The 25,097-nt window shown below is 43.1% G+C and overlaps 1 protein-coding gene across 11 annotated transcripts in view; it reads left to right on the top strand.

Annotated features, from left to right (window-relative positions):
* The window catches only part of PPM1H (protein phosphatase, Mg2+/Mn2+ dependent 1H), a 288,801-nt gene that overhangs the window by 122,216 nt on the left and 141,488 nt on the right, over positions 1-25,097 (top strand). For all 11 annotated transcript variants that reach the window (XR_013401193.1, XR_013401192.1, XR_013401191.1 and 8 more), the window contains exons 3-4: positions 9,503-9,847; positions 22,647-22,759. Coding sequence is in view for 2 of the 11 variants with exons in the window: in XM_077954667.1 (XP_077810793.1) it covers positions 9,503-9,847; positions 22,647-22,759 (458 nt within the window). In the remaining 9 variants the exon portion in view is untranslated. The remainder of the gene's footprint in view (positions 1-9,502; positions 9,848-22,646; positions 22,760-25,097) is intronic.

Genomic DNA, 25,097 nt, shown 5'->3' with positions numbered 1-25,097 from the left:
GAGGGAAAGCCCCTTATAAAACCATGAGATCTCGTGAGAACTCACTATCACAAGAACAGCATGGAGGTGACCTCCCCCATGATTCAATTACCTCCAACAGGGTCCCTCCCATGACATGTGGGGATTATGAGATCTACAGTTCAAGATGAGATTTGGGTGGAGACACAGTCAAACCATATCAGATGTCCTTTGAACTAAGTCTTCCTTTAGGGGAAATAAGAAAGGTGAACAGAAGCAACAGGAGTTACACAGTAGAGTGAGATGAGTGCCCCATTTGACAGAATTGGAAGTTAGGAGCTCAGATGTGCAGCCTGGTCTCTCCACCTGCTCAGTGTCCCCCCAGGCTATTTAATAATATAAGTAATTACCATTACTTCTAGTGTTTTTGCTACTCCTATATGCTAAACACAGTGCTATATGTTTTATTATTTTTAAAATATACAGTACAATTAACTTTTTCCTTTTGGTATACAGTTTTGTGAATTTTAACATATGCATAGATACATATCATCACTGCTGCAACCAGGATTCAGAGCAGTTTCATCATGACAGAGAACTCCTTCTTGCTATCCCTTTATGGCCATACTCCTTCCTGTGTGCCCCCCATACCCCATGGTTAGCTGCACATTTAATACATGTTATCCACTCATGTAATATGCACTTTGTTTTTCTAACACTCATCACACTTGTAATTACCTGATCATATTCTAGATTGTTGGTTCAAGAGCTTGGGAACCATGACATTTTCATTCTCTGCTGTATCCCTAGTGCCCAGCATGGAGCCTGGCACATAGGAAAGGAGGCTCCAAGACATGTATCATTACATGAAGCAATCCTACTGTTCATACCACCATTTTGCCCTGTCCTTTATCTTCTTCTTCAAATAAGGAAATGGAGTTGAGAGAAGTAAGTTCCCCAAGGTCACATAGTAGTAAATTTCAGAACCCAGATTTGTCTTGATCTAAAGCCTGTGGCCTTTCTGTGTTAAGACATATGGTAGATAGAATATGTTTGTTTTAACTCATTTGAAAATGTGTAAGTAAATACCCAGCATTTTAAATAACTAAAATTGTCCTTGGACTGTTAAATAATGTAAATGCTTAAAACTTGTTTATTTACCATATAAACACAAAATCTTATACTCAGAGTGAATACCAAACTGAGGAGATGTTCCTCCCTTGCCAACAGTATGAGGGATGGTTGTGCCCTAGCTCAGAAGAGATTGGATTGAGAGAGAGAGGGAGAGTGAGTTTCATATTGGTTATGTAGGACCATGAGGCTCAGCAGTCAAGTACAGCCAGAGATGGCAATGTCTCTTTGCTTTCCTTGGAGCCCCTCTCAGATTCCCAGGGTCCTAGATGCAGGCTCCTTATTTGCTTGGCACACTTGGCCTCAGGGAGCTGAGAGGACATAGTCCTGGGTAAATAAAGCAAGATCAAGTCATCCCCAATCCTGGAGTAGGTTAGGGTTATGATATTCTGTTTGTTTTACCAATGTGAAGTGTCTTATATAAAATCCCTATTTGCCAAGCTACTGTATTGCTTTGAAAAAATAAAAACCATTCTGTCCTTTTCTTTCTTTGTATGTTTAAATAAGTAGCGAACATCTATTCTGTACGAGGCACTCATTGGGAACACCAGAGTGAATGAGACACACGGAAGTCTCTGTGAGCAGGGCTGATGCATACTGGTACAGAAAATGGGATGCACAGGGGCTGAGGTGATCCAAGCAGGCTTGATGGAATAGGTCACACTTCCACCAAAAACTGAAGGATAGTTTTCCAAGCAGAGATAGGGATCAGTGTTTCAGGCAGAAGAAAAACATGATGGTCATAGTTCCAGAGGTCACTGAGAGTTAGAAGAGAGGAAATGAGAGACGTTCAGGACCACTCAAAGAAGCAAGAGATGTGCTGAAGAGGAATAGTAACTAGATCATTCAGTGTCTGTAAGACATGTCAGCATCTAAAAGAAAAAAAATGGCATTTTAAGGGCGGTAGGGAGTAACCAAAGATTCTAAGCAGTGAAGCAATACATGTGTATTTGCAGTGAAATCGCAGGTTTCAGATGCTTTAAAAGCATCATGTTCATACCATTTGTGATTCCCCAGGCCAATCTCTTAGATTCATAGTTGCATTGCCCAGGCTACCTTATCTCCGGCTTAGACTCCTAACCTTGATGAAGGCCCCTCACTGCTCGTGTGACACTGAGGAGACATTCATTCCTTCATGTTCCCAGGTCTGACTTTATGCATCAAACCATCTTGCTTACCTTACAGCAGTTGATGGCATCATTTTGAGAAGAACCAGGTAGGAAAGAAGGGAGAATCCTCATATCCTTCTTAAAATAAGTGTACAGTCTGGGCCTGGTAGCTCACCCCTGTGATCTCAGCACTTTGGGAGGCTGAGGTGGGTGGATGACTTGAAGCCAGGAGTTTGAGACCAGCTTGGCCAACATGGTGAAACCCTGTCTCTACTAAAAGTAAAAAATTAGCCTGGCATGGTGGCATATGCCTTAGTACCAGCTACTTGAGAGGCTGAAGCGGGATAATCACTTGGGCCTGGGAGGCAGAGGCTGCAGTGAGCCAAGATCGCACCACTGCACTCCAGACTGGGTGACAGACTCTGTCTCAGAAAAAAAATAAAATAAGGGTACAGCAAAACCTGTTTGATCATTCCACCTTTGAAAATAGATTTTTATTATCTGTAATATTTTGGTCACATTTCAAACACATGTAGCCCTCTCTGGCCTCATATTGTGCTTTGAAACACGTCTTGCAGTCCTACATGAGCCTTTTAAATTCTAGTGCTTCTTTCTTGCCATGCAGCTTTCATAGCACTACTAGGTACAGAGGAATTACATCTCACTAGTACCCCCAAGCTGGTAAATAGAGGCTTCTCAGTCTGCCTTGCCAGACTGAAATCTCACCCTAGCCCTCAAGGTCACTGTCCAGATGGTGCTCAGGGTGCGGTGGAAGCTTCTGGAAGGAGATGATATTTAAGCTGCATACTGAAAGCCAGGTGGAAGTTATGTAAAGGAGGTGGTGATGGTTAGTGGTTTGTGATGAGCTGCAAGTTTGGTAGTTTGGTGTGGGTGGGAAGTGAGTAAGGTCTAGAATGTGGGGAGAGATTATCAGAGACTGCAAACTAGAGGCTCACGGACAGGAGCCAGCCCATAGAGCAGGCTGTTAGACTCATAAAAGAAAATGACCAAATTTGTATTTTAGGAAAAATCACTCTGGTTGCAACTCAGGTTGTAGAGTAGAAAAATGGTCTCTGGCACTATGTATAAATTAAGGCAAGCTTTCCCTCAGGGGATAGGGTAGGGGTGGTCACTTTAGCAAAGAGGTTGATGGCTGAAAGCATGAACTCTGGTCTCTGCTGCATAACTTAATAGATGGTGACCTAGAGTGGTTATATTCTCTGCCTCTCATTTTCCTACAATATAAAATGCAGATAATTACCACACCTCTCACAGAGGACCGGAGTAAGGATTAAATGAGTTCGTATTTGTAAAGCATTTAGAGTATTGCCTGCTATATAAAGTTCATTAAATGATGGGATGGGTGGCCAAACACAGTGCCTCATACCTGTAATCCCAGCACTTTTGGAGGCTAAGGCAGGAGGACTGCTTGAGCCCAGGACTTCACTAGCCTGGGCAACATAGCAAAACCTCATCTCTGAAAAATACAAAAATGAGCTGGATGTGGTGGTGCATGCCTGTAGTCCCAGCTGCTTGAGAGGCGGATGCTGGAGGATCACTTGAGCCTGGGAGGTTGAGGCTTCAGTAAGTCATGGTTGTGCCAGTGCACTCCAGCCTGGGTGACAGAGCAAGATCCTGTCTCAAAAACTAAATAAATGATGGGAAGGTTTTTCTGGACCTGTAACTGGATGTGTTTCTCTGACCTTAGGGTCTCTTACACTTTTAACAGCTGAGCTGAACTCTAAGCACACACTGTGGTTGTATTTCCCCGAATAGTATGTCCCTCACTTTACATCCCCCTAGCATAGGAGGACATTGAAGATTTTAAAATCTCATTATGAACTTGTTTTTATCTAGTTCAAGGGAATAAAAAACAACAACAACGAACCATGGCATAGAAATGTTAAGCAAAAAGGACAACCAGCTAGTGGCCCAACATCTGTCCTGCCTCCATTCAGCTGATGATTGGTGTTGAATAGGGGATTAGAATTCAAATCTTCTCATCCGTAATCATTGTTCTTTCCACTTTCCTATGAGTTAGAGCTCTTACTGTTTATACCTCTGTTTTATGATGCTTTTCATTGTTCATATGTGTTTCTTATGGCTGGAATGTGACTGAATGTTTTTTAGGGCAGCGTTTACCTCCTACCTTAGCATCATCACTTTCACCCTTACTTCCCTTCTAATCTCACAGAATAGCTTGAGTGATCGTTTAAAAACATAAATTGATTTTGTCATTCTCACTTCAGTCAATGGTTTTTTCTGTTGTTGTTACACTTAAGCTAAGCCAGGATCCTTCACGTGTCCTGTAAAAATTGAGTGTTCTAGCTGCTACCTCTCTCTCCACCCTCATCTTGCTCCTCACTCTCCCGCTCAGCCACACGGCCATGGTTTAGTCTATGCCCCTTCTACCGCAGGGGCCTTGCACCTGCTGTTGCTCTGCTTGGCATTCTCTCCCCTCCCCTCCTTATCTCATGAACTTCCATGCATCCTTGGCTTAGTCCTGATGTCCTCAGAAAGCCTTCTCCAATGTGTCCTGTCCCTCTGTAGGCTGGCCTTATAGTACTAAGAATTTCTCCTTGTCCTCTCTTTGATCAGATTTGTGATCTTATGTTTATATGTGTGATTATTTGATCAGTGTGTTAGTATGTTCTCTCACTTCTCTAAAGAAATACCTGAAACTGGGTAATTTATAAAGAAAAGAGGTTTAATTGGCTCACTGGTCCACAGGCTGTACAGGAAGCATGACTGGGGAGGCCTTAGGGAAATGTTCAGTCATGGTGGAAGGTGAAGGCGAAGCAGGCACGTCTTACATGGCCAGAGAAGGAAGATAGTGAAGGGGGAGGTGCTACACACTTTTAAACAACCAGATCTCGTGAGAATTCACTCACTGTGGCAAGAACAACAAGGGGAAATCCACCACCATGATGCAGTCACCTCCCACCAGGGCCCTCCTCCAACACTGGGGATCACAATTCAACCTGAGGTTTGGCAGGGGACACAAATCCAAACCATATCAATCAGTGTTTATCTTCCCCATTGGACTAGTAAGGTCAAGCCATGTCTGATATCTCTTTCAGCCAATCTTTTATCTCTACTGCCTACTCTAGAGCCTGTTGCATAGAAAGTGCTCAAATCACATATTGGTTGAATGAAAAATCAACTATTTTATTTCTTAGCACCTAGCACAGAATTGAATGGAAATCAAGTTTTAAAGAGCACAGAGTAATGGCTCATGTCACCATACCTACTCAGTATCTACTGGCATTATACTAAGAATTTTATTTAATGGCTTCAGTTAAAAAAAAAAAAAAAAAAAAGGCCGGGCGCGGTGGCTCAAGCCTGTAATCCCAGCACTTTGGGAGGCCGAGGCGGGCGGATCACAAGGTCAGGAGATCGAGACCACAGTGAAACCCCGTCTCTACTAAAAATACAAAAAATTAGCCGGGCGCGGTGGCGGGCGCCTGTAGTCCCAGCTACTCAGGAGGCTGAGGCAGGAGAATGGCGTGAACCCAGGAGGCGGAGCTTGCAGTGAGCCGAGATCGCGCCACTGCACTCCAGCCTGGGCGACAGCGTGAGACTCCGTCTCAAAAAAAAAAAAAAAGCCTTCAGTATTTATTGCTGTAGGGTAGACAAGCCAACTAGTCAGAAGTAGATGTTATATGCATACTTTATCTCTTTGTCCATCAATTTTCTGAAAATAGAGATCCCAAATATTTATTTTTCTTAGTGTTTTATATCCTACCCCTCTAGTTACATTTTTTCAAATGTAATGTTTTATTTTTCCCAGTTTTATTGCAGTGTGATTGACAGAAATCATGTATTTAGGTGTGCATGATCTGATATATGGGTACATTGTGAAATGACTGCCACAATCAAGTTAATACATCCATTCCCTTACATAGTTACCAGTTTTTGTGTGTTTGTGGTGAGGACACTTAAAATCTACTCTCTTAGGTAATTTCAATATACAGTACAGTGTTACTAATTATAGTCACTATACTGTACATTAGATCCACAGAACTTACTCATTTTATAACTGAAACTTTGTACCCTTTGATCATTATCTCCCCATTTTCCTCAACCCCAGCGCCTGGCAACCACCATTCTACTCTCTGCTTCTACGAGTTTGACTCTTTTTTAGATTCCACATATGAGATCAAGCGGTATTTGTCTTTCTGTGTCTGTCTTATTTCACTTAGCATAATGCCCTCCAGGTTCATTCATGTTGTTGCAAATGGCAGAATTTCCTTCTTTTTGTGGCTGAATAATATCTTATTGTAAGTAATTAGTATACACCACATTTTCTTTACCATTCATTGATGGATGCTAAGGTTGTTTCAGGGTCTTGACTGTTGTGAATAATGCTGCAATGAACATTGGGCTATAGATACTGATTTCATTTCCTTTTGTTATATAACCAGCAGTAAAATTGCTTCATATGATGGTTCTATTTTTAATTTTTTGAGGAACCTCCATACTGTTTTCTGTAATGGCTGTACTCATTTACATTCCCACTGACAGAACAGAAGGTTCCTTTTTCTCCACATCCTAACACTTGTGTCGTTTTTTTTTTTTTTTTTTTTTTTATAATAGCGATTCTAACAGGTGTGAGGTGCTATCTCATTGTGGTTTTGATTTGCATTTTCCTGATGATTATTGATTTTGAGCACTTTTTCATATACCTGTTAGCCACTTGCATGTCTTAATTTGAGAAATGTCTATTCAGATCCTTTGTCCGTTTTTTAATAAAAAAGAAAAAGATTAAGAAAACAGTGAGTTTAATACATTGCAGTAGAAATTAACCAAAATGAACCATTGACAAAATGAAAGCATCCTTAATGAGCTATGGGACAACCTCTAGGGACTACTACAGGTGTAATTAGATTCTTCCAAGGAGAAAAGAGAGAAGGATACCAAACAAATTTTTTTTAAGAAATAATGGGTGAAATTTTTCTAAATGATATGAAATAAAGTCCACAGATCTAGAAAGACAAATTCCAAGCACATGAAACATGAAGAAAATGACATTAAGGTATATCATGCTCAAATTGCTCAAAGCCAGGATAAATGCAACTTTATTTTCTTAAACAACCTTTTTTCTTTTTCTTTTTCTTTTTTTTTTTTTTCTTTTTGAGACAGGGTCACTCTGTCGCCCTAGGCTGGAATATAGTGGCAAGTTCTTGGCCTCTTGCAACCTCCTCCTCCTGGATTCAAGGGATTCTCCCATTTCAGCTTTCTGAGTAGCTGGGATTACAGGCATGAGCCACTGCGCCCAGCTATTTTCTTATACAATCTTTAGGCCTTTTCTTTTTTCTTGACTATCTAGAACTCTCCAGTATGATGTTGAATAGAAGTAGTGAGAGCATACATTTTTTTTTTATTTTGCCCAATGTTATGGGAAAGCATTCAGTATTTCACCATGAAATATGATATGAGCTATAGATTTTCCTTAGATGCCCCTTATCTGGTTGGGGAAGGTCCTTAATTTCAGTTCACTGAGTTTTATGAAAGGTATCGATGGTGAGCATCTTTTCACAAGCCTGCTGGCCATTTGTCATCTTTGATGACATGTCTCTTCAAGCCCTTTGCCCATTTTTTCATTGGCTTGCTTGTTTTGTTTGTTCGCAATAGAATTGTAGGAGTTTCTTGTATATTTTGAAAATTAACCCCTTATCACACACATGCTTTGCAAGTGTTTCTTCTCATGCCATAGGCTACGTACCTTTTGGTTTTGTTGATTACTTCCTTTGCTGTGCAGAAACATTTTAGTAGTCCCACTTGTTTCTTTTTGCTTTGTTGCCTGTGCTTTGGTTATCATATCTAAATAATCATTGCCAAGACCAATATCAAGGAGTTTTTTCCCCACATGTTTTTTTCTAGGAGTTTTATGATTTCGGGTCTTACATCTAAGACTTTAGGCTATTTTGAGTTGGTTTCTGTATATGATGTAAGAAGAGGGCCCAATTTCATTCTTTTGCATGGGGATATTCACTTTTCCTAATACCATTTATTGGAGAGACTCTTCTTTCCCTAATGTGTATTCTTGGTACCCTTGTCAAAGATTAGTTGACAACATATGTGTGGGTTTATTTCTGAGCTCTCTATTCTATCAGCTATATCATAATTGAGCTCCTTTTCTCTAAGATCTAATGCATATGTAATTCAAACATGGGTTCAAAAGTGCTCATCTTGACATAGTCTAGAAATCCACCGGCAGCCACTAAACCCAATGTAGGTGAGGGAACCACCGGTTGCATGTAGCCATAAGTCAGGAAGAGGGAATGGAGAGACTGAGAGTCCACATCAGCTGCAGACTAGTTCTCCACATCAGCTGGAGAACTAAGGGAGGTGGAAAGTATAAAGAGGAGATTTGAATTGGCTGCATCTTGTGAGGCCTGGACTAGACTAGGTGTCTAGGGTGAAAACATGTTCTAAAAATTCAGGATGTAGACCAAGAAAGATGGAACAATTATCCCAGCATTTAAGGGCTCTGAAAGGGGAAAATGGGTCTACTTATTTCCCATTGTAAAACCTGAGAAATGGCCTTTTTCTAAGGCCCCAGACCAAACCTACTCTGGGAATGAAATAGGAGGTTCCAGGCACGGTGGCTCACGCCTATAATCCCAGCGCTTTGGGATAATCTCAGCACTTTAGGAAGCCAAGGTGGGCAGATCACTTGAGGCCAGGAGTTTGAGACCAGCCTGGCCAACATGGTGAAACCTCATCTCTACTAAAAATACAAAAAAGAAAAATTAGCTTGGTGTGGTGGCACGCGCCTGTAGTCCCAGCTACTCCAGAGACTGAGGCATGAGAATTGCTTAAACCTGGGTGGAGTTTGCAGTGAGTCTAGATCGTGCCACTGAACTCCAACCTGGGCGACAGAGTGAGACAATCTCAAAAAAAAAAAAGACGGGAGGTAAGGAGTTAGATGTTCAAGCTGGACTCATACAGACTTGTCTGTTTGTAGGAGAGTTTTACGCAAACATTTACACCTCAAATTAAAGTAGATCTCACCCTCCAAGTAGTAGCTTAGTATGTGATCATTTGGGCTCGCTTGCTAGGTGGGGAGGCAGGGACCACTTCATCCTTCTGGTGCTGGTAACAATAGTGACTCATTTGGGGACCCTTCCCTGAGCGTTTTGTTTTGTTTTGTTTTGGTTGCTATGTTTTGACTGCATTGTTTGCAGACGACAGACAGGCAACCAAGTGGACGCTCAGTCCCACAGGTGTTGCACAACCTGTATGACCCTGGGGCAAAGGCCACAGCCGTTCTCACTCCTCCTTGTCGTCCTCTCCCACAGGAATCTGAGGGTGTTTCCTGCCACTATTGGTCGCTGTTTGACGGGCACGCGGGTTCCGGGGCAGCGGTGGTGGCGTCGCGCCTGCTGCAGCACCACGTCACGGAGCAGCTGCAGGACATCGTGGACATCCTGAAGAACTCCGCCGTCCTGCCCCCCACCTGCCTAGGGGAGGAGCCTGAGAACGCGCCTGCTAACAGCCGGACTCTGACCCGGGCGGCCTCCCTGCGCGGAGGGGTGGGGGCTCCGGGCTCCCCCAGCACGCCCCCCACGCGCTTCTTTACCGAGAAGAAGATTCCCCACGAGTGCCTGGTCATCGGGGCGCTTGAAAGTGCATTCAAGGAAATGGTAGGTATTCCTGGGAGGTATTCCTGGGGCAGCAGGGCCAGTCGGGCGCCTGCGCCAGGTCTGTCCGTCCTTCCTGGAGGGCTCCCAGAAAGCGTACGGTTTTGCTGCCCGGCTCCACCCGGATGGCCGCCTGTGATAATGGGGCTTCCATTCCCAATAGAAATTGGCAGCAGACAGAGTTCCTGGCACCAGTTGCTGGCAAAAATGTAGAAGGCTGGGTGCAGTGGCTCACGCTTGAAATCCCAGCATTTTGGGAAGCCGAGGTGGGAGGTCAGGAGTTCAAGACCAGCCTGGCCAACATGGTGAAACCCCATCTCTACAAAAATACAAAAATTAGCAGGGCATAATGGCGGTTGCCTGTAATCCCAGCTACTCGGGAGGCTGAGGCGGGAGAATTGTTTGATCCCGGGAGACAGAGGTTGCAGTGAGCCGAGATTGCACCATTGCGCTGCAGCCTGAGCAACAGAGCGAGACTGCGTCTCAAAAAAAAAAAAGTAAAAGAAGATGAAAGAGACAGTGCATGAGGTTATAGGCTTATTAAATACAGGCCTTATCGCTTTTATTTCCTATATTCATATTGATGCCAGCTGGTAGGATTGCACTTGGATGTGAGCATGATCACCATCTGTTTTACGGATGTGTATAAAGTCCAGTGTTGGGGGAAACAGGGTTTAGGAAAGTGCTCAAATGTCCCCATCCTATATAGATGTGATCTAAGAATGGCTGTTTTACCACAACTGGGAATGTGGTTCACACTGCAGGCAAAGTGCTGGAGGAGAACAGAGCCAGGGGCCAATATCCAAGAAGTCTTAGTTTTACCCAGGCATGTGGATTTGTCTGTTCGTTTCCATCTGAATGGGTCTGATCGGGAGTTTATCATCCTTCCCTGTTGGCCTCACTCCTGAGCATGTCCTCGGGAGAGTGCCACAGCTCTCACTGTCCCTTGCTGCCCCTCTGCCTGGCAGGAGTGCACACAGAAGCCGCCTGTGCTTTGTTCTATGCCAGCTCTTTCCCTCTCTGAGCTTACTTTATCCTGAGCCAATTATTTTGGTTTTGAAGATTTTCTTTCTTGCTGGGCAACCTGCATGCAGATAAAGAATAAGAGATATTTAAGGATATTTATAAGGGCTTGAGTTAGGCAAGTGGGCGGTCATAGCCTTAAAACCTGGAGATTACAAAGTGATGAGAAGCTGTTAAATGAAGTCAAAGCAGCAAGAAGCATCTCGCCAGAACCGAGTAGGCACACGGTGCATGTTCCAGGATCTCACGGCATCAGGTAGTGTGCTAAGAAGGACAATACGTATAAATAATGACATAAATAATGACAATACGTATTGTCATCTGATTTGTTTGTAAGGCAAAAATAGTTCATATATTCACCCCTCAAATTTCCATCCTCTTTTTATTTAAATGTATCCCTTCTTTGGTCTCAGCTTTTTCTCTCCTTGTTAGAGAGATAACATTTACCCTTTGACTAGCAGGTGGTTTAAAATGCACCTTGCTGGGTGTGGTAGTGGTGCATTGCCTGTCATTCCAGCTACTTGGGAGGCTGAGGCCAGAGGATTGTTTGAGCCCAGGAGTTCTGAGCTGTCATGTGGGTTCAGTGTCAATGTGGTGATCTCCTTGGTGCAGAGCACCACCGGGATGCCTCAGGAGGGGTGACCCGGCCCAGGTCAGATACACAGCAGGTTATAACTCCAGTGCTTTTTTGTGCCAGTAAACGGCCACTGTATTCCAGCTTGTGCAACACAGCAAAACCCCATCTCTTAAAAAATAAAGAATAAAAATTTAAAAATAAAATGCACTTCCATCTCAAGACTGTCTGATAGCCTGCAACCCTGCAATCCCAATAAAATACCAGGAGGCTGAAAAAGATTATTTAGGAAAAAAGGAATTAAGGTAGGAAAATCGACTCCTACTCAGTCGTGGTGTAAAATCTCACTTTCTGCCTCTCTAGAAGCTCTGATGTCAATAAATGTTTCTAGACACTAATACTCAGAATGCCAAGCATTGAATTTATTTTTTTTAATTATTTAGGCAAAAATTTGACAATGGGCTCTCCTGGTAATGGGAGGAAATTCAGTTTGCACGGTAGAAGTGAAAAATAAAGGAAATGTTGGGATTTTAATTTCCTTCCCTTGTGACTAGTGCCAGAGGACATCTTTTGCCTGGAGCTGCTGCATTCTCAACTTTGTCCACTAGAGGCCAATGTCACACTGACTCAGGGCTCCACAGGGGCCTCAGGCTGTTGCTGCCCGTTGATGGCTCAGGGTTGCTCTTAACAACTGTGCTGGCAAAGAAAGGTTCATTCAGAAAAATACTTAAGAGGCTCATTTTAAAAATATTTCAACTTTTAATGAACCAATTCATCACCTCACATTTTTCTTGGAAACTTAGTCCCCAGCAAAAACAAAGATTGTTTGCTTCATTTTCATGTGCAATTCATTCAATCAATAATATTTGTTGAGAACCAACTAGAAGCCAGGCTTGACTGGGAAAAGAACATTGAGCCAGTTAGGCAAAGATGGGTGTTAAACAAGTAAAATATAAATGGGAGGAGCCTTGAGAGGGGAAATACAGGGTGACGCAGGAGTCTGGTGAAGAGATGAAGGGAAAGTTTCTCTGGGGAGGTGATGCTGGCGTGCAGGGGTGCAGAAGTAGAGCAGACATGTGCAGGTCAGGGTGGGGAGAATGAATGCCCTGGGCTCAGGCAACCTGGGTAACAAACCCAGCCTGAGAAAAAACCCAGGTGGGCCAAAGGGAGCAAGCCAATGTTGCTGCGGTGGAAGATAGATCTTAAAGGTAGCAATGCCAGATGAATGAGGAGGAAGGGTGGAGCCCCCGTGGAGACCCAGGCCCAGGTGTGCCATATCATGAACTTTTAGCTTTAAGCCATGTCTTTTCCCTTTGTGTTCCTCTCAGGTTTACCCCCATGCCCTAGCTTCCTCTTCACACTTTTTCCCCCCAGATGGTCCGTCTACGTCCCCAACCTGCCTAATGCCTACCGGGGCTTTGCACTGTGAAAGGAAAATAAAAACTGGGCCTCCAATCCACTATGGAAATTGGAAATTATTAGGAAAAAAAATTAAGCTGAAAGCTGAGTCATGCAAGAAACTGCGTTTCCTTTTATTCCTAAGCAGATACTACATATGAATTGTTGAATATCTCCACAGGTAGCTACTCTGTGTTCACCTTATCTTACGGAACGTGTTGATTTACTGATTTCTGGAGCCCCAGACTATCCCCTACCTGCTCCTTTTCTCTTGGAATATGTGGATGACCATACCCTCCCTCTTTCCACTCTGGCCCACTTTTCCCCTTTAAATACTGAAGCCCTCAAATTCATCTTTGGAGAAAGGTACAGACCACAGACTGTCTCTGTGATCTGTGTTTTTTTTTTCCTTCCAGGCGTGTCCTTACCCTTGGCCAAATAAACTGAATGGATTGAGACCTGTCTCAGATACTTTTTGTTTGACAGCACCTTACTTGGTTGGCCTTATTATGTGAGAAGCTCACCCATTCTTTGGTCCTCATGGCACCTGGAAGGGTGGCCATACCTTGTGCTTTTCTGGGGACTGGGCCAGTGGGTACCTGCTGTCTCAGGGTAATTGTTAATACTCTCCCCTTTCACTCTCAAATGTGACCCTCTTTGGATGATGTCTTTTTAATCACAGATGCTCTTGTCTTTCTTTGCTTCATCAGAGATTTCAGAAAAACTATACTCCAGTTTCATAGAAACAATGCCTTATCCTTATTAAATTGCTTAAGGTGAGCTTCAGAATCCACAGCACAGAAATTATACCAGCTTCAAAATAATAGCTGGAAGGCCATTGCCAACTCCTTTTTCTTTCCTCCCCCTCTCAATAGTAGGTTTTTGAGAGTCATTGCCTCACCGTGTATGCTAAACTTTTTTTTTTTCACCACAATAGCCACCCACTGTCTAATTTTCCTGTTTCTAGATGTTCTTTAGGTATTGCAGGTTTTGTGCCACTCTGATTTTATATAATAGGAAATTCAATATTAAGTGAGTTTTGTCATAGGGCATTTCGGCTTTGTGGCTCTCTTGCCTTCTCTTCCATTTTTAATCCCTAAAAGTAAAGTTCCCCAAGCCTTGCACCTAAGTCTCTAATTTACCTCACTGATGACATCTATGCAGCTGTCCCTCTGGAGATTCCAAGTGTCACAATATCCTTAAAAACAGAGCTTCTCCTTCACTGGGAGTTTTTGCTTTGTTTATAATAGCTCAACAACGTGGAATCAGAATTCTTTGGACTCTCTCTTTGTTTCTATCTACCTACTTGCTGTCACCATCTGTTTGTCTTTCCCCTCAATGGAATGCTGTGATATTATGATATTCTGTCTTCAACACCATGTCCTGACATACAGCTCCTAAAATCCTTGAAATCTTCAAAGTGATAAGTATCTTTTTGTATCCTAATGAGATGACTGGTGGCTGGCAGCCTCTGGATAGATTCAGGATGGGGTCTGTACATCAAAAAGACCAAGGCAAGATTAGAGGGCTGCGCAACTAAGTAGAATCACACAGTAAGCTGCCGTGGATAATGTAGATATCAGGTGTATTACAGTGAATAAAATGAAAGAATAGCCTAATTTAGATGGGCCCAAATAACTTGGGGGGGTGTGTGTGTGTGCACGCACATGCACATATATCCTCAACCTCATGGGAGGGGAGAAGGGCTGAAGGTTGAGTTGATCACTAACAGGTGATGATGTAATCACCCGTGCCTATGTCATGAGGTCTCCATAAAGGCCCGAGAGGATAGGGCTCAGCGAGCTTCTGGGTAGCTGAACACGTGGAGGTTCCTGGAGGGTCACGAGGGCATGGAAGCTCCGCACCCTATGCATCTCCTCATCTGTATCCTTTGTAATATCCTTTAGAATGAACTAGCAAATGTACGTAATTTTTCCTGATTTCTGTGAGCCACTCTAGCAAATTAATCAAACCCTAGGAGAAGGGGGTTTTGGGAACCCAGATTTATAGCTGGTCGGTCAGAAGCACAGGTAAACCAACCTGGGGCTTGCGACTGGCATCAGAAGTGGGGGTCAGTTTGGGGACTGAGCCCTCAACCTGTGGAATCTGATGCTATCTTCAAGTACATAATAGTGTGGAATTGAATTGGAGGACGCCCAGCTGGTGTCTTCTGCAGAACTGATTGCTTGCTGGGTATGTGGAGGAAAATTCTCACACATTTGGTCACAGAATTCTTCTGTATTGGTTGTTGTGGGGTAAGAACAGAGGAAAAACAGTTTGTGTTTTTTCCACTAAGAACTGTTCCTCTCAGTCACTAGTATTTATTGAGCTTACATCTTAAAATCAGTATTCTTTTAGACACCACTGAGGAAGTAAAAGATAAGATCTTATGGTCAGGCACTTTGGTTCACGTCTATAATCCCAGCACTTCGGGAGGCCCAGGTGGGCAGATCACCTGAGGCCAGGAGTTTGAGATCAGCCTAGCCAACATGGCGAAACCCTGTCTCTATAAAATTACAAAAAATTTAGCCAGGCGTGGTGGTGCATGCCTGTAATCCCAGCTACTTGGGAGGCTGAGGCATGAGAATCATTTGAACTCTGGAGACAGAGGTTGTGGTAAGCCGAGATCACACCACTGCGCCCTAGCCTGGGCAACAGAGTGAAACTCTGTCTCAAAAACAAAACAAAGGATCTTTTATCTGGGGACATTTGTAGTCCCACGTTATATGAATATAGAAATATGCAATATCTGATTTATTTTGATATTCTAAATAACAAAAGGAGGTAGTGAAATGTTGATACCTTTCCCAAAGGGAAACACTGTTAAAAATGTTCAGAAACACTCAAGTCAGAATAAATAGTACCTATTTCTGGGGAAAAAGTAGGCACTAGTCACAAAATACAGATGAACAGAAGAAGAAAAAAATGCTTCCAATGAGGATAGATGGTAACAGTTTCATCAAATACTCTAGGCTTCTTTGAGAGCAGCGCTTTTCATCTTTGGTCCTCGGGTTGCCTGGCACGGCGTGGGGCTTGTGGTGAAGGTGACCTCTGACCACTGGTTTTTAATACTTACTGCGCACGCTGTCAGAGGTAGGTGTGCCCCTACAACCCCCTGATTGTATCTCAGATCTTCCTTCATACTGCGAAGGCTATGTAGCAAATCCCTCCTGTGTCCACTATGAAAAGTGAGCCTTGGCTTTTTCCTAAAGGACCAAAATCTCAGGAATTTTCTGACTGACTTCAATTCTGCTTCCCAGCAAGGCCTGGCTTAGCTCTGTTTTGTCACCTATTAGATTTATATTGTCACTTAGCCCAGGACAATAGGTAAAAATAAGACAAATGTCTTCTAAGTCCTGATTTCAAACCTTCTCCCTACTTCTCCACCCTCCCAAAAACATGGTTGAATGTTCAACATTTCAGACCCATGGAGGAAGTCAATTCCACTGCAGGGTTACTTACAGGAAGCCTTTGCCCTCCCAGAGATCAGAACCAAGTTAGCAGTGATTACCCTTTTAACCTGTTAACTATGGGATTTGAGTTCTGGACATAGCCGGGAGGATCTCAGAGTTCTATCTCCTTTTAAGAGTGGGTCTAGATTCCCCGTCACAGTCGGTTCTTAAGAAGGGAAGAAAATGGCAATATTTTAACTTATGGAACTACTAGATGTAATTCTATCACTGGGTAAATGGAAATACCAGGCAGCTAGGCTTTGTTGGTAAAACCTGTATAAATACATGGTGACATTGTGACGAAAAGGGGGCAAAGGTTATAGTTTAGAAATCTATAAATTAGTGTTTCTAGATTAATTATAATAAATTAGTGTTTTCCAAAATTAGCGTATTAATGGTAAATTGGGAACCCACATAGCTGTCTTTATTTAAGTTGGTTTTGTTTTCTTTGTTTTTGTTAGAACAGGAAGTTCCTCTAGGAAGGAATGAGCCTGTGATTCCACCAGCAGCCAGCAGGTGGAAATAGTAGGCAGTAGAGTGCTGGTTTTTCTCCCCCATTGCTTGGCTGGCAGATGGCCTTGTTCTCAGAATAAACCGGGATCAGATTTGGATACTAAAACCATGCAGAATCTGATTATTTGTGACTGACACTATTAGCAATGTGCTCAGAGCTGTGTTTTAACTCAGCTAGGGGGAGCTGCCAGGTCCTATTGGAACTACCCAACACTTGCTCCTTTCTGCAACCGGATATTGCTTTCCTTTTGCAACTTGAAATTGGTAGAAAACAAAGAATGACCTTGGAGTTGCATCATCTATGGGACTTTCAAATCAAATTATTACCATCCCGGGCAATATTTTTCGCTTACACTTCTTTCCTGCTGAATTAGTCTCATTGCACACACATCTCTGTTTGCTTTTCTTTCTTTCTTTTTTTTTTTTCTTTTCTTTTTTTGAAATGGAGTTTCTCTCTTGTTGCCCAGGCTGGAGTGCAATGGGGCGATCTCTGCTTGGCGCAATCTGGACTCACCACAACCTCTGCCTCCCGGGTTCAAGTGATTCTCCTGCCTCAGCCTCCCGAGTAGCTGGGATTACAAGCATGCGCCACCACACCAGACTAATTTTGTATTTTCAGTAGAGACGGGGTTTCTACGTGTTGGTCAGGCTGGTCTCCACCACCCGACCTCAGGTGATCCGTTTGCCTCAGCCTCCCAAAGTGCTGGGATTACAGACGTGAGCCACCGCCCCGGCCCTCTATTTGCTTTCTCGGCTCCCATTTCTCCTTGCAACAAGGAGCAAAATAAAATCCCACATCTTAAAAACTGGATCTATTGTTTGATTTAAAGATTAACCTCGCTTAAATGTAGTATTTAAGCAGACACAACAGAAGATAACTCAGTCCTGCTACCTAGAAAGTTGCCATGGAAGGTCTTCAGGACTATTGATTAAGCAGATAAATCAATTATCTTGTTAATTGAATCTTATGAGTCATTTAAGTGATCCTTTTAGACCATACTTGAATGACAGTATATGCATGTGTTTTGCTAGTCAGTTTATTCTAGACACATGGCTCAGGGTTCATTGACAGCTAAAATGGGGAGATATTCTAAATCAGTCTTTGCTTAGTACAAAGCAGTAAGCGGTTTTTTTCCATGATTTCATTGATTTTTGTAAAAATACCAAAAACTTGAGGTTTTTAAAAAAGTAGTTCCATGTTTTTATTTATTATCTAGAATATTAAAAACGTAATCTAATCTGAAAGGCGAGGATTTGAAGAAAAAATGTAGATAATGCAATGGTAAATGTATCCTTATTGACTTAACTTATCATGTTTGCTCTGATAGTAAAAGAACCAGCCAGATGGTCCTTTAGTGTTCCTTTCAGTACTAAGATTTTGTGAAACATCTTTTAAAGAGGAGTAGGTGGTGTATGTAGGGAAAAAATAAATGTGCTATTTTGGCTTCTAGGGAGGAGGGGGAGGGAAGCAATTATTTTTAGAATATGTTCTAGTTGCACACGGTTTTAGAAGAAATAGAAGAGTGTGTTTTAACCACAGCGAATCCTTCAGGGGAGATGAAGTCTATGGAAACACGTCTTTCAAATCCTTCCCACCATGATCCCAGAGAGGACACTTGTAATCAATGTGTGTGTGTGCACATGTGCATGTATGCACACTTATGTCCCCACACGAATGTGGGGGAGGGAAGTGGCAAACGCATGCACATGTTAGCAAAGTTTCTTGGGTTAAAAAGTAGTTAAGTTCACTCTTTATGAGAAAGTGCTGCCAAATTTAGCATTCCTTATTTGGGGGAGCTACCGAGGGAGTATAGCTGAACGTAGAAAAAGGTGAAAGAAATAATGAAATCAATTAGAAAAAAATATTGAGTCACACTATTAATATAATAGCGAGGGGTTAAATGGGTAAGCTAACTGGAATGTTTCCCCCAAAGTTAAAGCAGAAAAGTTTTAGTGTTGAGCTCTTTACCTTGATTTTTTTTCTTAAGGATTACATAATTTTCTAAGCAGAATTTCTTGTGATAGAAACCATGATAAATAATGTACCTACCTGTGGTGTAGCCCGAACTTGCTTAACTGAGTCGCAGAGGAATCTGTTGCCTTGGACGGCCCTGTTACGTGGACTTTTTGCACCATAACGATTCTACCTTTTGGATCGTACTAGTGGTTTGATCAAGTCTATCAAACAAACACCATTCACATTCTAGTCTATATACAATATACAAGCAGTAGGTGTTCAAATAACTTTTTGAGATGGAGTCTTGCTCTGTTGCCCAGGCTAGAGTGCAGTGGGGTGGCACGATCTTGGCTCACTGCAACCTCCGGCTCCTGGGTTCAAGCAATTCTCCTATCTCAGCCTCCCGAGTAGCTTGGACTATAGGCGCACACCACCAAACCCAGCTAACTTTTTTTTGTATTTTTAGCAGAGACAGGGTTTCGTCATGTTGGTCAGGCTGGTCTCAAAATCCTGACCTCAGGTGATCCACCTGCCTCAGCTTCCCAAAGTGCTAGGATTACAGGCGTGAGCCACCATGCCCGGCGTGTTCAAATAATTTTTAATAAATATTGTCTTTCAGCCTTTTGGGTATTCAAGCAAATATTGATTCTGACAGTGAAAAAATAATCTCAGTAGCTGAGTAGTTCCTTTTGATATATTGGATATAGACTCTTTATCAATTTATATATTAATTTAGTAAACTATGTATCTATCATAGTATCAACTTTATATGAGTTCTTTAAATGCAAAAAAAAAAAAAAAAAAGAAATAGCAGTTCCATCCACAAACTCCTTTGTCAGTAGGGTTCGGGGTTCTGTTTTTATGGGTTTTCTTGGAGGTTAAACAGGCATCTTGATGTTTTCCTTCTCCTCTCTTGTATTTCCTCGAACTAATTCTTCCCACCCGACACCCATGCCCCTCCTTTTCATCCTCCAGCCTCCTACCACTCTTGTGTAGGTTCTGATAACCACTTTTGTCAATCGAGCATTTTAATTGAAGCATGGGTTTCTGCTTAATTATTATCTCAGCGAGCGTTAGCATTGTAAGCTTTTCATTTGTGAATTGTGGAATCCATAAGGCAGAGGTAAGGGGATAGGGAGATAAAAAATTTAAAATTTATTTCTTCATTTGTCCATTGAACAGACATTTATTAAACTACCATTTACCTGGCCTAACCTGGGTGTTGAGGGCCTAAGGTGAGCAAGAAAGGCCACCGCTCTCAATGTTGAAGCTTCTGGGCTGCGGGAAGGGTCTAGATATCCTGCTAAGCCCCTCACACATGCCGGCTAATTTAGACTCATGACAGTCCTTTAAGAAAGCTAATTAATACACAGTTGAAGTAAATGTTAAAAATCCCACATAGTCCTTTGAAGTTCGCCCCATGCTTGATGCTTCTGCAGCTTTTGCTGCTGCTGTTCACTCCCATATCGAAGTGTTTCCTCAGTTGTTTATAAACCCCTATATCCCCCAACATGTATTCCTACCTCTTCCCTGTGACTCCCCAGCTCCCCTCCCCCAACCTCTTACCCAGCTCACTCCCAGTGTGTGGGTCTCTCCCAAGTCCTGGCTTTGTGTTTTTTCTCTATTTACTGGTTTTTGTTGTTGTTCTGTTTCTGTTTTTGAGATAGGATCTTGCTCTGTAACCCCAGTTGAAGTGCAGTGGCATGACCATGGCTTACTGTAGCCTCAAACTCCTGGGCTCAAGAGATCCTCTATCCTCAGCCTCCCAAGTAGCGAAGACTACAGTCATGTGCCACCACATCCAGCTAATTATTTTTTGTAGAGATGGGGGTATCACTATGTTGCCCAGGCTGGTCTTGAACTCCTGGCCTCAAGTGATCCTCCTGTCTGTCTCTCCCAGAGTATTGGAATTACAGGCATTAGCCACTGTGACTGGCTTCCACTTACTCTTTAACCAGTATGATATCCCTAAGGTCAACCTCTTCTGTTTCCAGTTTCCCACTGGTGATTTATCCTTTTTATGTTACCATCTCTGGCCCCTAGAGCAAAGCAGTTGCTGGTAAATGCTGGAGTCTTGACTTCTCTCCCCCTTTTCCATGAGGAGGTTGGTTGAAGCAGCTGAGCTCTAACTCTGTGGGATTCTCAGGATTACAATAGTGGCCTGACCCTACACCCGCCAACAACACCATCAACGTCACCATTTCTTCCTCTTCTTGTAATTTTTAGCCAGCCCTCATTTTCCTTCCCTCTGCACAAAAGTAGTAGATTACCACTGGAAGATTTGGCATTATTTTAGCTGGGCATTCAGTGTATCTTACTAACTCCGATTTTTCTGAGGTAACAGAACCTTTGCTTCTATCGCTAACAGAATTTCACAGATATCTGTCTTGATGATGTCAGTGTTGGTCTATTTTTAATATTAATTTCTTGGGGAGGCCTCATTAGGTGGCAGGTAACAACACAAGCTTTGGAAGAGAGCCAGGTTGGAATCTAGACTCTAGCCAGGTAAATATGGGCAGGCTACCCCCACTTCTCTGCAACTAAACAATGAGGTTCCTAGTGACGGTCGTGAGGACGATATGAGAGTTTGAGGATAAAGTGCTCAGCACACTGCCTGACGTAGAGAAAGTTCTCAATGAATGTTTCTAATTATTATGAACGTGTTACCACTGTAAATTGGTGGCTGTGGGAAAAGTCAGGTCTGAGTTCAGAAGCCCTATAAGTCATTTTAAGTCATTTGAGTCATTATAAGTCATTTATAATTTAAGTCATTTTAAGTCATTTATAAGTCATTATAAGTCTTTGCCCTGTAAGTCATGGGTTGACTCCTGCCTGTGTTGAACAGAAGACATCTTTCTGTAATTCCTCTGTAAAAGAGACTATTTATCCAAGATTTTGGAGTTTAAAACATTGATCAAGTCTGGGCTGGGTATGGCGGCCTAGCGCTTTGGAAGGCTGAGACATGATTGTTTGAAACCAAGAGTTTGAGACCAGCCTGGGCAACATAGTGAGACCTTGTCCCCACAAAAAATAGAAAAGTTAGCTGGGTGTGGTGGCTGCATAGACCTGTAGTCTCAGCTACCCAGGAGGCTAAGGCAGGAGGCTTGAGCCCAGGAGGTCAAGGCTGCAGTGAGCTATGATCATACCACTGCACTCCAGCCTGGGTGACAGACCAAACCTTCTCTTTAAAAAGGCAAGGCTGGGCGCAGTGGCTCGTGCCTATAATCCCAGCACTTTGGGAGGCCGAGGCAGGCAGATTGCTTGAGCACAGGAGTTCAAGACCAGCCTGGACAATGTGGGAGGACCCCATCTCTACAAAAAATACAAAAATTATCCGGGCGTAGTGGCGCACACCTGTGGTCCCAGGTACTCGGAAGGCTGAGGTGGGAGGATCACTTGAGCCTGGGAAGCAGAGGTTGCAGTGAGCTGAGATTGGGCCACTGCACTCCAGCCTGGGTGACAGAGCCAGACCCTGTCTTCAGAAAAACAAACAAAACATTGATCAGGTCCAAGTACTTGGCATTCTCAGCCTCTCTGGTGTATGTTTCACATAGCAGCTCATGCAATCCACAAAGACTAAATTTTCCATAAGCTGTGATATTTACTGAATACAACTTACATTTCATTTGCATTTTTGTCTGATTGTTTCTGTTTGCTGTCTATTGTTTCCTGTCTCTGGTTCACAGATGGTCTAATATGTGGCAGTTTTATGCCAGTGTCCTCTCCAGAAATGCTCATTAGGTGGTAGGAAAGCAAGCACTAAAGATTTTTCTAGTCCCTTCTTGAAGCACATTCAGAGTCTGATGACTGTAAAGAGAGTGAAGGTGAGAAAGCTTTTGCTATACATCCTACACAATCCAACACTAACTCTGTTTTATTCTCCAGGACCTACAGATAGAACGAGAGAGGAGTTCATATAATATATCTGGTGGCTGCACGGCCCTCATTGTGATTTGCCTTTTGGGGAAGCTGTATGTTGCAAATGCTGGGGATAGCAGGTAAGCAAATGAGCTGTCTTGATTCTTGCTAATTTCTAATGCCTTCTGATGTTTTTATTTTGTCTCAAAAAATTAAATGATTAGAAATAATTAAAGACAGGCCTTCTACATCAGAATGAAAATGCATTTAAGAGCAATCAGGTTGATATTACAAGGTAAAGGCAGTCTCTTATGCATATAGCAGTTCATGTACATGTCTGTGATAAATCTAAACCAGTAGTATTCAAACGTTTTTTTGACTTCAGAACCTGCTTCTCAATGAAAACTTAGCAGGAGCATATGATGTGAGACTGATGAGGAGGAAGGAAAGGGATTCGAGTGCCTTGGGTGTTTGGAAGGGAGCCTGGGATGACTCCCCAGTTGACTCCATTTTTACTTAGTGACTTTGCACTGTTCTCTCCCAGAAGCTTCTCCTTTTATGCACATTCCTATAGAAACTGCAGTCACCTCATGTCCGGGTTCAACTAAAGGAAATTTTGGCCAAGAGATCGTTGTTAACCCTTCCTTTATCCAGCATTGCCAGGGAATGAGATACATTTATGTTTTTATTTCATTTATTTTTTAAAAATTAGAGACAGGGTCTCACTATGTTGCCCAAGCTAGACTCAAATTCCTGGGCTCAAACAATCCTCCCACCTCAGCAGCCTGAGTAGCTGGGATTACAGGTTGCACCACCACACCTGGCAGTTGTGATTTTCTTTTCAATAACTGAAGCTTCTTCACTTTTGGTGTGGGGAATTTTTAAATTACAGATTTTACAACAAATATTCTAACATGTATTACACACTTCTCCACCGCTTTCATAACAAAATATGCTGGCCTGAGAGTGGGACCTCTACCAAAGAACTGACTCTTTATTCTGAAAGTAGTAAAAGTACAGGACTTTTTCCCCCGCTGAAGGGCTGTGAGGACTCTCATTCTTCTTTCCCCTTCCTCTAGGTCACATGGCTTTTGTGGGCTCTCCTGCTTGCTCCACCCTTTTTGAGGTCTGATCTTTCCTGATTCCCTTTCCCCTTCCCTGTCTCCAGCTTAAGTTGCTATTGCCTCTGCAGCCCAGAACACCAACTCCCTTGAGGCAATCAAGAAATTCACCTTAATTTTACTTCCATCTACAAAGCAAACTTAGGCTGAGGCAGCCTCCATTCCTCCTAGTAAAGCATCCTTTCCCAGGAAAGATCCTGGACAACAAGGGGCGAACTGACCTGGCAGCGGTTTTGGGGGCTTGAACATTGGTGTTTGTGAAGGTCTGTTGATTTCAAAAGTATATATGTGGTGATATAAACATATATATATATGTTTTACAATAAATATTCTAACATGTATTACATGAAATGTAATTACATGTTCTAACATGAAAGAGGTGGAGAAATGTGTAATACATGTTGTAAAAACATATATATTTACGTTTCCTTGTAAAATTCTGCCCAGTAAATGGAAGTATGTGTAAAATGCTATGCTTACCCTGTGGCTGCTGTTCCCCTGTGTCAGGTCAGGGTTCTGACAGGAGACAGACTCCAACTCAGATGGGTCAGCTGCGAATGAAGGAGGTAGAGAGAACCAGCCAGGAGTGTTGAGGTCCCCAGGAAGGAGTTGACCACCCTGAGGAACCAGGGAAGGAAACACTGTAGCAGAGCCAAGGATAGTGGGAGTCACTAATGAGGGACCACTGGGCAGGAGCTATTGGGAGAAATGGGAGGAGAGACGCTGACTTCTCTCTGCCCGCCCTCCCATCTCTTGCCGGACCTTCCCATCAGCTGACCCCAGCAGGAAGCCAGCTGACGAGTGGCCCAGGGAGGTCAGCCTGCCAGGACACAGACATAGGCCAGGACAGTACCTCCAGGATGGGGACAGATGGAAAAGAACCAGCACATCTGCTACTCCTCTCCCACCCCAGCGTTTGAGCAGCTTCAAAGACAGGAATCTTCGGTCTTCAGGGGCTTTTAAAACACACTGAGGGGCCAGCCCCTGGCCTCTTGTTCAGTTCCTGATCTTGAGCTGGTTGGGAGACAGAGGAGAGCAGCAAAGGAGGCAATTCCTCTTTGTCTGCTCCAATTGAGTAAGACCAAGTGGATGATTCAGCCGTTGCACTCACGTTCACCTTTTGCATTTATGTCTGGTTTCCTGTCCTTTAAAATGAGTTTGCTTCCTGGCCCACTTGGGGACTAAGGAAGTGACTGAGTGCCTTGCTCCTGGAAACAGGCCCACCCCTACCTCCCAGGGAAGCGCCTTTCACCAGATGACCTGAGTCAGAAGTTACCTCAACTTCCTGGCTGGAATACCTTTATGTTCGACTATTCAAGACTCAACTCCTCCCCAATGCCTTTTTCTCATTTTTAAA

This window comes from Macaca mulatta, chromosome 11 (genome assembly GCF_049350105.2).
Source record: "Macaca mulatta isolate MMU2019108-1 chromosome 11, T2T-MMU8v2.0, whole genome shotgun sequence".
Taxonomy (NCBI): Eukaryota; Metazoa; Chordata; class Mammalia; order Primates; family Cercopithecidae; genus Macaca; species Macaca mulatta.
The sequence above is the reverse complement of the archived record's forward strand: the minus strand, read 5'-3'. Positions and strand labels throughout refer to the sequence as shown.